Genomic DNA, 12391 nt, shown 5'->3' with positions numbered 1-12391 from the left:
AGTGGGCATGCCAGGTATTCCATCTGAGAATCACATCCCTTTGCTCTCCCACCTGTGGCTGCCCAGCATTCAGAAGGGGCCATGCTGTGATGAAAGGCCATGGCCTCCAGATCCAGGCTGACTCCTTCATTTGCCTGAAATTCGGGTAATAACTGCACTACCCATGGCACTGTCAACACGACATGCTTAAAGATGACCTCATCCCTACCTAAAGAGAACACCCACAGGTCAGCTCTTCATTTCTGGAGCTCATCCTGTGGAGGTTTCAAACCGCTAGTGCCTGAGTGGATCTGAACCCTTTACATTTCTAGAACCAGCCCCACCCCCGCCCCGTCACACTGCAGTCTGTCCCAGACCAGACACTCTCCTAGCCCAGCCTTGCCCTCTTCTGCAAATAATGAGGTGCCCAGAGTCTGTTTCCATGGTGCCTCAGCCCAGTTCTGTGCTCATCCCCTCGGGTAAACGCCTGTGGGGGGGGCGCTGCCCGGGAGCCACAGGGACCTAGAAGATGGGCTCTCCTCTCTCCACAGGAAGGAAGGCAGCTGATGGAGGAGAAGCCCCAGTTTAAGGCCATAGTATCCCAGAGGCTGGAAGACTTACACCGGCTCTGGGATGAGCTCCAGGCCACCACAAAGGAGAAAACCCAACAACTCTCAACCGCCATGAGCTCAGACCTACGCTTGCAGACCCACGCTGACCTTAACAAATGGATTGGCGCCATGGAGGACCAGTTGCGATCAGATGACCTGGGCAAGGACCTGACCAGTGTCAACCGGATGTTGGCTAAGTTGAAGGTATGTGGGCAGGCAAGTGGTAGACTCAGGATGTTAGACCAGAGGGCATCTCACGTTAAAGTGAGCGCTTCCACCATTCCTCTCAGCTGTACTTGCTTTTCTGATGCCCACCCATTTTGCAGTGGGTAGATCATGAATCCTAAAGAAGGAGGCATGAGAACTATGGGAGAGAAGAATGACTAGACTTCTTAAAGGAGGCTGAGTTCTAACTTAGCCTAACAGGGTGGGTGGAAGATGGATGGATGGATGGATGGGAAATACGAGCAGGTGTGGAGGCTAGGTCTCATTCTATTCCCTTGTGTCTCAGAGAGTGGAGGACCAAGTGAATGTGCGGAAGGAGGAGCTGGAGACGCTATTTGCCCAGGTACCCTCCCTGGGAGAAGAGACTGGAGATACAGACATGAGCATTGAGAAAAGGTTTCTCGACCTCCTGGAACCCCTAGGAAGAAGGAAGAAGCAGCTGGAATTATCCAAAGCCAAGCTGCAGATCAGCCGGGACTTAGAGGATGAAACGGTGCGTGGGCTGCAGCCTTTCCATCCCCTGCGGCCAAGCTGCCAGCTGCCATGAGGACAGCTTGTCACTGTCCAGAGCAATCCTGGAAGCAGATGACTGGTCATCTCACCCCATTTATCTCCTAGGGCTGCTGTGGGGGTTGCATGAATAGGAAAGAAAAGCTGGTGCTCTTTGAATGGCAGCCATCAGTCACTTGTTTGAGTGGGCAGTGATGAGTGTGGATTTTGGGGTCAGTTAGACTCAGGCCCTAGATTCAGCCATGTTGCTTTCCACTGCTTTGTTTGCTTGTCTGTTGCACAGAATCAGGTTGTTTGGAAACTCTGTTTAAAAGTACCAAAATAGGCTGGGCGCTGGTGGCTCATGCCTATAATCCACTCAGGAGGCTGACATCTGAAAATCACTGTTCAAAGCCAACCCAGACACAAAACTCCGTGAGACTTTTATCGCCAATTAATCACCAGAAAACCAAAAGTGGTGGTATGGTTCAAGTGGTAGAGCCTTGAGCTGAAGAGCTCAGGGACAGTGCACAAGCCCAGAGTTTTAGCCCCACAATTCACCAAAAAAAAGAAAGAGAGAGAAAAGAAAGAGAGGGAAAGAAAGAAGGCGAGAGAGGGAGGGAGGGAGGGAGGGAGGGAGGGAGGGAGGGAGGGAGGGAGGGAGAGGGAGGGAGGGAGGGAGGGAGAGAGAGGGGGGAGAATCCCCATTTGTAAATATGAAAGTGGAGCCTACTGGGGTGTTGGGAGACACTGCCAGCAGTGCCCTGTCTGGCTCTTGGGGGTGCTTGCCAATGGATGACTGTGATTGTCAGTGCTCTCCCCTGCCTTTTGATCTCTGCAGCTCTGGGTGGAGGAACGGCTGCCCCTGGCCCAGTCAGCAGACTATGGCACGAACCTGCAAACTGTGCAGCTGTTCATGAAGAAGAACCAAGTGAGTTCAGCCTCTCCTCACCAGCTCACCTCCTTTACCTGGCTCACCAGTGCAGCCTACCCCTGAAGAAGGCTATCAATGGCAGATTGTTGCTCCTATGAGTGGCTTTCGGGTGTCCCCAAATTGTATTTGAAGTCTGTCTGCATGACTGCAGAGAGAATCAAACAACATGGGAATTTAGGGCTATTTAGACCCCATCAGGATGGAGTGAGTGCTGGGTTCTGAAAGCTCCTCCTGGGTTCAGTATGCGTGCATGGCCCCATACCTTGTAACCTCCTTGAGAGGAAGCTGGCAACTCCTCTCCTGTAACACTGCTTTGCTGCTTCTGTGGCTGTTAGGCATGTGCAGGCCATGTCCTCAGGCTGTGTAGACCCTGTTTCTCTGGTCCTATAAAAATACTTGTGGTGTTCAAATCCTATAGAAAGCTGTTGAACATGGATTTAAAGCCTAGATGCAAACATCCACCTGCCATTCAGCTCTCTTAGGAATGTATAATGAGCCTAGCCCGAATCCTGAACTCAACTATATTTTGTGCATCAGAGGGTGCAAAGTGAGCCCCAAATCCTCCAAGAATCCAGTTGGGTAAGGCTGCAAGGGCTTCATGCCTGACCCAGAGTTGACCTCAGACCCCTATTGGCCAGGATCCAGGCCTCTGGATCAGCAAGGAGAGCCTAGGTACTTAGATCTTAAAGAAGCATCACTCTAGCATTGCAACTCCTTGGGGAAGGAAAGCTGTAGTGCCCGAATGCTTTTCCTCTAGAATAATAGCAACAAACACATTCTCTTTTTTCATATATTTTATTGTAATTATAGAAGGGTTACATTATATTCACCAAACATTGATACCTGTTCTCTTGTCTTGGTCTCCATTTCCCTCCTTCTACCCTCGGCAACAAACACATTCTTACAGGACTGTCAGAGCCCAGAAACCATGCTGAGCCTGAGCTAGACTCAGAGACTTTTCTTCAAAGTTCCCTTGGCCCCTTTGTGTCCAGTTGACATGATCTAGTTACAGAGGCTCTAGTGCAGGAGCCTGGGCTTAGAAGATAAGAATCAGGCTCAGTACCACAAACTTCTGTTGAAGAAGGAAGGCCACTGGGAGACACTGCTCTGTGGGCCTCTGTGTCCTCAATAATAAAATGAGCCAGATGCCGCTCTTTTAATACAAAAGGATTTAGCTATTTTTTTTTGCCAGTCTTGGGGCTTAAACTCAGGGCCTACGCACTGTCCTTGGACACTTTTTGCTCATGCCTAGTGCTCTGCCACTTGAGCCGCAGAGGCCACTTCCAGCTTTTTCTGAGTATGTGGTACTGAGAAATTGAACCCAGGATTTCGTCCATGCTAGGCAAGCACTCTACCACTAGGTTATGCTCAGACTGGAGGCTTTAGCTATTTTTTGTAAGTATTAGTGACCAATCATTCCAAGTCCCCTGGTGGACAGTTGCTATTCCCGGGAAAGGGCAAGGCAAATGTGGATCAGGTTCACTTAACTAGGAAGGAAAAGACAGCCTCTTGGGAATGTGTGGCTAGCCTAGCAAAGGCTACTTTAGGGTAGCTCTGTTAAAGCAAAAACCACTTTCATCATCTCTTCCCTGAAAACCTCTTATTGAAATGACTTAAACTTCAATGTGCATTTGTTCAAAGGGTTTATTAACTACAGTTGACCAGGCATCACCCTAAGAAGCAGAATCTGGGAGCAGAGCCTGATCATTTGCATTTCTAACAAGATCTCAAAGTGGAGCTTCTACTCTGAGAGCCGCTGCTCTGGTGGCTACCTTCTGAGTGCTGTGATACACCTCTTAAATAATAATAAAACCTATTTTTAATGGGTGCCTGGTATGGTGGCACATCCCTGTAATTCCAACTACTCAAGAAATAAGAGGATCACAGTTCAAGGCCAGTCCAAACAAAAAGTGAGAGCCCATCTAAGCAAACAAACCAGGTGTGGCGGCATGCAGAGGCCTGTGGTCCTAGCTATAGGTGGCTGAGGTAGGACAATGTTAGAACAAAACAAAAATCCAAGACCTTTTCTGAAAAAATAAATGCAAAAAGGACTGGGGGCGAGGATTAAGTGGTAGAACACTTAACTATCAAATGGAAAGCTCTGAGTTCAAACTCTAATATTGAAAAAAAGTCATCTGGGAAATTTTAAACACAGAAATGCACAAGTGTCACCTCAGTCAATTAATTAAACGATCTAGGAGTGAGTGTCCCTGTTTCTCTAGATTATTGAGAGAACAATCAGTTAAGAACCATTGCTTTGCCTGAGCTGGCATCAGCTAACCTCTAAATCACATCTCACCACTGTCAGCCATCTTCACTGTTCCCTTCCAGATCTTCTGATCCTCTCTCTTGCTTTCATGTCCACTCCAAGGCCTTTGCACTTTGTCCTTCCTTCGTGCCAGAAATACTCGCACCTCCCCGCCCCCATCTTTGTGTGGTTGTCTCCCTAGTACCTAGAACAGGACCTGGTACATAGAACTTAATAAATGTTGAATGAATAAAGACAGGGAAAAAAATCACAGATAAGTGCTCTGCCCAAAGGCCTTTAGGGTACCATTTAGAGGTCATCTCAGGGAAAGTAAAGAGAAAAATGGATAGCTAATAGCTTAGGCTGTTTGAGTATAATTATAGATTACAGAAAATAGTCAACGTGAGTATGTATAAGTACATAACTGACTCCAGCAGATTGCTGTATCATAGAGCTGCAGACACCACATGAGCTGCCCTTGCCGCTGCTTGGCAAGAGGGAGGAAATGAGGAAATATTTCCTCATTTCCTGAGGAGCTCAAGGGCCCTACAAAAGCAGCCCACCTTCACCTGTGGAGCTCAGAAAGGAAGTAGGGGGTGGGGGTGATGTCCTTCTTGAAGAAAAAAAGTGACCCCCCCATCACCAGAATGAGAAGGAAAAGCCACTTTACTGACCAAAAGCTAAAACAGGAAATAATATACAATTCACGAGAGATAGAAATAGGGAAAACAGGATTAAACCTTAAAATCAACAGAGGAGGCAGCCGTCAGCTCTCCGTGTAAAATACTTTTCCGGTCCTCCAACACAATTGCCTGAGCAAGCTAGCTCTGTGAAGCTCTGCCAATGCATAGAAAGTAAAGGGAGCAATCAAGACTGCTGATTTTGGGTTCAAATAGAGCTGTGGTCAGAACTAGCCTCCACTACTCACTGCCAGCCAGTCTTCCAAGTGCTGTATTCCCATTTCTAAGTGCCACCTGCAAGTTAAAGAAGGCTGCACAGAGATTCTTTTTTTTTTTTTTTTTTTTTTTTTTTTTGCCAGACCTGGGGCTTGAATTCAGGGCCTGAGCACTATCCTTGGGTTTTCTTAAGACTAGAGCTCTATCTCTTCAGCCACAGCACTACTTCTGGCTTTTTCTATGCATGTAGTACTGAGAAATCAAACCCTGGTCTTTGTGAATGCTAGGCAAGCACTCTTCCACTCGGCCCCATTCACAGAGATCCTTAACATTCTGACTCAGGCAGTTTGTGTTGCCATGGCCTACTGTGTGCTCTAGCTATGGGGAGTGGGGGAGGGGGGAGGTGTCAGGCCTGTTCTCTAGGTGGCAAGGCCCTACCCCTGAGCCCTTCCTCTGGCCACAGACCCTGCAGAACGAGATCCTGGGCCACACGCCTCGGGTGGAGGACGTGCTACAGCGAGGAAAGCAGTTGGTGGAGGCGGCAGAGATGGACTGCCAGGACATCGAGGAGCGCCTGGGGCACCTGCAGGGCTCCTGGGACACGCTGCGGGAGGCGGCAGCTGGGCGGCTGCAGCGCCTGCGCGATGCCCATGAGGCACAGCAGTACTACCTGGATGCGGGCGAGGCTGAGGCCTGGATTAGTGAGCAGGAACTCTACGTCTTCTCCGACGAACCCCCCAAGGTCTACTCGGGGAAGGGCTGCCAGCAGGGGGTGGGGGTGCTGAGATGTTGAGGCAGAGCCTGGGAAGGCAGTCTCATATGAGGAGGGAGTCATGCAAGGCAAGGTTCTTCCATGGTTCCTCCTTATGTTTCCTGGCTTGCCATACTGTGGATTCTGTGCTGGTGAACAGTCCGGCGGGGTTGTTCATGACAGAGGTTGGAAGGGCCTGGAAGGAGGGTAGATACCAAATATGACTTTGAAGAACAGAAGGAGGGCAGGGCAATGGGCTATCAGATTTGGTTGCAGGAACCGGAGGTACTGGCTCTCCTCTCCACCTCAGTGCCTCCAGGAGCTGGCCTGTAACTCACCCAGAGGGGAGGCTGGCCTCGCTGGTCTCCAGCACTGACTCCGTCCGCTCTCCCCCCAGGATGAAGAGGGCGCCATTGTGATGCTGAAGCGGCACTTGCGGCAGCAGCGCACAGTGGAGGAATACGAGAGAAACATCAAGCACCTGGCTGGCCGTGCCCAGAGTCTGCTGTCCGCAGGCCACCCGGAGGGGTGCGTTGCCTCTGGGGTGACTTCACAGGACATAGCATCAAGCCAGAGGCCTCACCAGCTGATATCCCTAGGAAGGGAAAATGAGACAACATATAGGGACCCCTGGACTGTTTAGCCAATTTCATTTCACACCTTGGTTGTGTGTGAGGATTTCCAAAGTAGGCCAGCTGTAGAATGGTTTGCATAAAGATCAGAAGATAAAAAAAAAAATGTACCCTCCTGGTGAACTGAGAACTGCAGTCTTTTGAAGAGCTAGCAGCTCCTAAGAGTCACTGAGGGCAAGTTGCTTTTTAATGGTTTGGGTCAGAAGGTACTTCAGGACCACCCAGTGTCTGCAAAGTCCATATGTACAAGTGAAGATACAAAAGCTATACGTACTCACCTGGGCTCCTCAGGGGCTTGAAGTCTCCTAAATGGAAGCTCACTGGTCAGACTCCTCACAGCTCTTCCCTCAGCTGCCTTTAGGGCACCCGTCATTCAGCCTCTCAACAGCCTCACATCTTCCAGGGGACTCAAAGCCTGAGCCCCTTGGCCCATCCCTCCCTATATTGCTGAGCAGGGCCACTGCACTGGAGCCCCCAGCAGACTGGAGCTCAGCTGTATTGGCCCGTGGGAGGGGACAATGGAAGCTGCCCTTTGCGCTTACATCTGTGAGCTTCCAATAGGGAGGGCTGCTGCTGGAGGTGCCACCCCAGGACAGAACTCCAGAACAATCCTGTCATCCCAACTCTTCCTTAAGAAAGGCCACTGACATTTCTCCTGAGCCTCACTCCCCTTCCTGTCCCCCAGCAGGGTCGTGGGGACCAATAGGTCAGCTCTTCTCACGCTGGCTGCTTAAGCTATTGGTCACCATCTTTAAGGGATGTCTTGGTTTGAATTCCAGGGAACAGATCATCAGACTCCAGGGCCAAGTGGACAAGCAGTACGCAGGGCTGAAGGACATGGCAGAAGAGCGGAGGCGGAAGCTGGAGAACATGTATCACCTGTTCCAGCTGAAGAGAGAGGCCGACGACCTGGAGCAGTGGATTACAGAAAAGGAGATGGTGACCTCCTCCCAAGAAATGGGACAAGACTTTGACCATGTCACTGTAAGTAGCCTCAGTACCATTTGTCTCTGTCTTCTTCTAATGCCACGGGCATAGCTCACCATCCCTCTAGCTCTGGCAGAGCCCGTGTCAGTTCCAGCGTAATGTGGGCTCCGACTTCTCTGGGGACGGTGTGAGAGCCTGCTGTGTGTGGTCACAGGGGCCACCCAAGAACACCTTTAGCTTGGAGCATGCCTGTGGGCCCCCACTAACTGAATTTCTGTCTGCCTCCTGTCCAGATGCTCCGGGACAAGTTCCGGGACTTTGCCCGGGAGACTGGGGCAATTGGGCAGGAGCGAGTGGACAACGTGAATGCCATCATTGAGCGGCTCATTGATGCCGGCCACAGTGAGGCAGCCACCATTGCTGAGTGGAAGGATGGGCTGAATGACATGTGGGCGGACCTGCTGGAGCTCATTGACACACGCATGCAGCTGCTGGCCGCCTCCTATGACCTGCACCGCTACTTCTACACCGGGACTGAGATCCTGGGCCTCATTGACGAGAAGCACCGCGAGCTGCCTGAGGACGTGGGGCTGGATGCCAGCACAGCAGAGTCCTTCCACCGGGTGCACACGGCCTTCGAACGGGAGCTCCACCTGCTGGGCGTGCAGGTGCTGTCCACCCCTTGCTGCCCACAGTGTCATGGCCACCTTCTGGGGGAGGCTGCACCTCGATGCTATAAGGGAAACATCTAGAACGAGCACTAGATTTCTCTTCCTTAAGGACTAGCAGCTCAGGGCAGGGAACAGGGCTGTCAGATAGTCTCTAGCTTCAGCAAGAGTTCTTTGAACTAATGGGTCACCAAAAGCCAATTTATAAAATGCCACCTTGCAGTCCAGTTTCTCTGCTTGCACTTTTCAAATATGGGGTGGGCTGAGTGTGCGCCTGGACCTCTCAGGTGAGCTCAGGGACCAGCACTGAGTTAGGTTGCTTCCTGGTTTATCTGGAAGTAGACCTATTAAAAACTTGTCTCTGGGCCCTGAGTTTGGCCTAGTGGTAGAGTGCTTGCCTAGCATGCACAAAGACCAGGGTTCGATTCCAAAAGTGGAACTGAGGCTCAAGTGGTAGATCTCTAGCCTTGAGAAAGTCCGAGGACAGTGCTCAGGCCCTGAGCTCAAGCCTAGGACTGGCCAGGAGTGAGGGTTCATGCTCCTGAGAAGTGAAGTGCTATAGCCCCTTCCGTGGAGAGGGAACAAGCAGGGTGGATGGACACAAAGAGGGATTGAGAAGCAAGATCCCAACCAGCTGTCCCCTTGGCTAGTTTGAGGTACCTGGGCCCCTTTAGCTTCCTGTGCCTTAGTTTCCTCATCTCAACAGCACCTCTATGACAGCACCTCTGTCATAGATGCCTGGAAAGAAGTTACTAGAAACTGTCCAGAACAGCACCTACTCCACAGGCTCTTTGTTGTATCTGCTGGGGTCAAAGGGTATTTGAGTCCCTCTCCCAAGTCCCTGCCAGAGCCCAGCAGATACCAAGACAAGCAGGGGTGCCAACGCAGGGATCCTTGTCCTGCAGCGCCCGCTGGCAGAGGCTGGACAGACAAAGATGTTCTCAGACCCGAGCGGCCTCCGGTCCCTGGAACCGTGTCTGGTTTTGTTTGACCACAGGTGCAGCAGTTCCAAGATGTGGCCACCCGCCTGCAGACAGCATATGCAGGAGAGAAGGCAGACGCCATCCAGAGCAAGGAGCAGGAGGTATCTGCTGCCTGGCAGGCTCTGCTGGATGCCTGTGCTGGGCGCCGAGCCCAACTAGTGGACACAGCAGACAAATTCCGCTTCTTCAGCATGATCCGAGACCTCCTCTCCTGGATGGAGAGTATCATCCGGCAGATTGAGACCCAGGAGAGGCCCAGGTGAGAGGGGCACTCAAAGCAGTTGTTCCGTTCTGGGTGAGCTTCACAGCCCAGGGCTTCTTCTCAGAAGGGCAGCCTTGTTGGTAATCCTCAAAGGGCACCAGAGACTCATGTTGAGCCCAGGCAGAGACTGAGGAGCTCAACTTCTACTGAGGGAACCAACAATTTCAGCATAAGTAGAGAAAGACATCTGTCACTCAGGCTCTCCAGAGGGGCAGTGATGCTCCCACACCCAGAGCTGTGAAGGGCCAGGGCCAGTTGTTCTTCCCCTATTGCTGGGAAATGGGCAGGTGAGGAATGCAAGCCACAGAGTTTCAGGTAGTTGCAGAATTACAGTAACCAGGAACCTACAGACATATAGTCAAGCCAGTTTAAAGAGACAGGTCTGAAACAAACAAGGTCAAGCTCAGGATCCCAGCTGGGCTCTACCTCTTTACCTAGTTTTGTCAATTTAGCAGCTGTGGATGACTTGTCTCTGCCATGGTACCTGTCTTGATGGTCATGCGTATGTCTGTAACATCTTTTTTTTTTTTTTTCTTGGCCAATCCTGGGGCTTCAACTCAGGACCTGAGCACTATCCTTGGACTTTCTTAAGAATAGATCTCTACCAGTTGAGCCACAGCACCACGTCCGGCTTTTTCTATGTACATGGTACTGAGGAATCAAACCCAAGTCTTTGTGCATGGTAGGCAAGCACTCTACCATTAGGCCGAACTCCTGACTCCTGTAACATTTTTATTGAGATGTAAGTTGTAGACTATACTTCACCCATTTAAAGTGAACTATTCAGTAGTTTTCATGCATTCCCAGTTACATGACCATCTCCCCAGCCTAAAGTTAGAAGATTTTATCATCACAAAATAACCGAACCGAGGCCGGGAGTTTGGCCTAGTGGTTAAAGTGCTTGCCTAGCATGCATGAAGACCCGGGTTCGATTCCTCGGTACCACATATATAGAAAAAAGCCGGAAATGGTGCTGAGGCTCAAGTGGTAGAGCTCTAGCCTTGAGAAAGTCCAAGGACAGTGCTCAGGCCCTGAGCTCAAGCCCAGGACTGGCAAAAAAAAAAAAAAAATAACCGAACCCCATTAGCAGTAACTCACTGTGTTCTCACCTCTCACCTCTAGAGGCTGCTACTTTCCTTTCTATCTATCTAGATTTGTCTGTTCCAGGCATTTCATAGAAATAGACTCACATAATATACATAATATATTGTCTTTTGTGAGTAGATTTTTTTCACTTTAGTCTTTTTTTTTTTGCCAGTCTTGAGGCTTGAACTCAGGGCCTGAGCACTGTCCTTAGGCTTTCTCAAGGCTAGAGCTCTACCACTTGAGCCACAGTACTACCTGCAGCTCTTTTTTTCTATGTATGTGGTACCAAGGAATTGAACCTGGGTCTTTATGCATGCTAAGCAAGCACTCTACCCATACATCAAACTCTCAGCCCACATTAGTCTAATTTTAAGGTTCATCCATGTTGTAATATAAGTCAATACTTTATTCTGTGTGTGTGTGTGTGTGTGTGTGTGTGTGTGTGTGTGTGTGTGTGTGTGTGTGTGTGCTGGTCCTAGGACTTGAACTCCAGGCCTGACAGTGTCCCTGAGCTTCTTTTGAGCCACAGCTTCACTTGTAGTCTTTTGTTACTGTTGGTGTTGGGGTAACTTATTGGAAATAAGAGAACTGGCACACTTCCAGCACTGCAGGAGTCTCAGGGACTTTACTTCCCTGGCTGGCTTTGATTCTCAGATCTCAGCTTCTTGAGCAGATAGGATTACAGGAGCGAACCACAAACAACTAGCTTTCTTCACTCTTTTTAATGCTACAGAATATTCCCAGGCTTCTTTTCTGGGTCCCTGCAACCTACCATTCCAGCTACTGACCATGGAAAATACTAGAGTATCAGTGTCCCTGCTGGAGCTGGGTTGTAAAAGGGTATCCTCATAGGCCAGAAGGAGGGGGAGCAGCCCCAGACTCCCAGAGGCAAGTGGGAAGCAGCCTCCTCTGCTAGGGTGGTCCAGAATCGCCTTCTCCCAGACTTCCTCTCCACCCTTGTCCTTACACCGGCTACCCACAGGGATGTCTCCTCCGTGGAACTGCTCTTGAAGTATCACCAAGGCATCAAGGCAGAGATCAACACCCGGAGCAAGAACTTCAGCACCTGCCTGGAGCTCGGGGAATCCCTGCTCCAGAGACAACACCAGGCCTCGGAGGAGGTGAGCCCTTTTGTGTCCTTATGCCCAGTCTGGCTAGCTGGCTGGCAGCCTCCGCGGGTAGGAGGGAGCTTCTGAAGAGCTTGCCTTTTACTCACGGAGCGTCGGGGCGCCTGCAGGCCAGGGATCAAAGCTACCCTGAGCCCAATCTGTGTTAAGGAACTACCTACTCACTAAAGGAGGGTAAGTTCCCTGCCTGCGAGTACACGTGCCCTGGCACTGGCCATTCCATTTCTTACTTGAGATGCATGTGGGTGCCTCAGAAAGGTTAAGTCACTTGCCTAAACTTAGCGAAGTCTCAGAACCAAGGCTTTCCAAGACTATATAACCAAGACTGGTGGTCTTCACAGCTATGGATGGAGGGAAGGGTCCCCAAAGCTTCTCTCCCTTCTTTCCCCACAGATCCGGGGGAAACTGAAACAGCTGATGTTCAGGAGGCAGGAGATGGATGACAAGTGGGAAGCCCGCTCAGATCGGCTTCACATGTGTGAGTGCAGCCCAGGATCCAGAGGACTAGCGTGGAGAGACGGGTAGACACCTGCTGGAGCAGGGAAACAACTGGAGAAGACCCCTCAGCACCAC

The 12391-nt window shown here is 50.6% G+C and overlaps 1 protein-coding gene across 1 annotated transcript in view; it reads left to right on the top strand.

Annotated features, from left to right (window-relative positions):
- The window catches only part of Sptb (spectrin beta, erythrocytic), a 122663-nt gene that overhangs the window by 93330 nt on the left and 16942 nt on the right, over positions 1 to 12391 (top strand). Inside the window, exons 20-29 of the mRNA XM_090344273.1 lie at positions 531 to 794; positions 1102 to 1308; positions 2146 to 2235; positions 5846 to 6124; positions 6531 to 6661; positions 7545 to 7749; positions 7986 to 8360; positions 9358 to 9602; positions 11674 to 11812; positions 12212 to 12296. Coding sequence (XP_090200399.1) covers positions 531 to 794; positions 1102 to 1308; positions 2146 to 2235; positions 5846 to 6124; positions 6531 to 6661; positions 7545 to 7749; positions 7986 to 8360; positions 9358 to 9602; positions 11674 to 11812; positions 12212 to 12296 — 2020 coding nt within the window. The remainder of the gene's footprint in view (positions 1 to 530; positions 795 to 1101; positions 1309 to 2145; positions 2236 to 5845; positions 6125 to 6530; positions 6662 to 7544; positions 7750 to 7985; positions 8361 to 9357; positions 9603 to 11673; positions 11813 to 12211; positions 12297 to 12391) is intronic.

This window comes from Megascapheus bottae, chromosome 14, assembly GCF_031878675.1.
Source record: "Megascapheus bottae isolate mThoBot1 chromosome 14, mThoBot2.hap1, whole genome shotgun sequence".
Classification (NCBI taxonomy): domain Eukaryota; kingdom Metazoa; phylum Chordata; class Mammalia; order Rodentia; family Geomyidae; genus Megascapheus; species Megascapheus bottae.
Note: the sequence above shows the minus strand (reverse complement) of the source record. Positions and strands in the feature narration are given on the sequence as shown.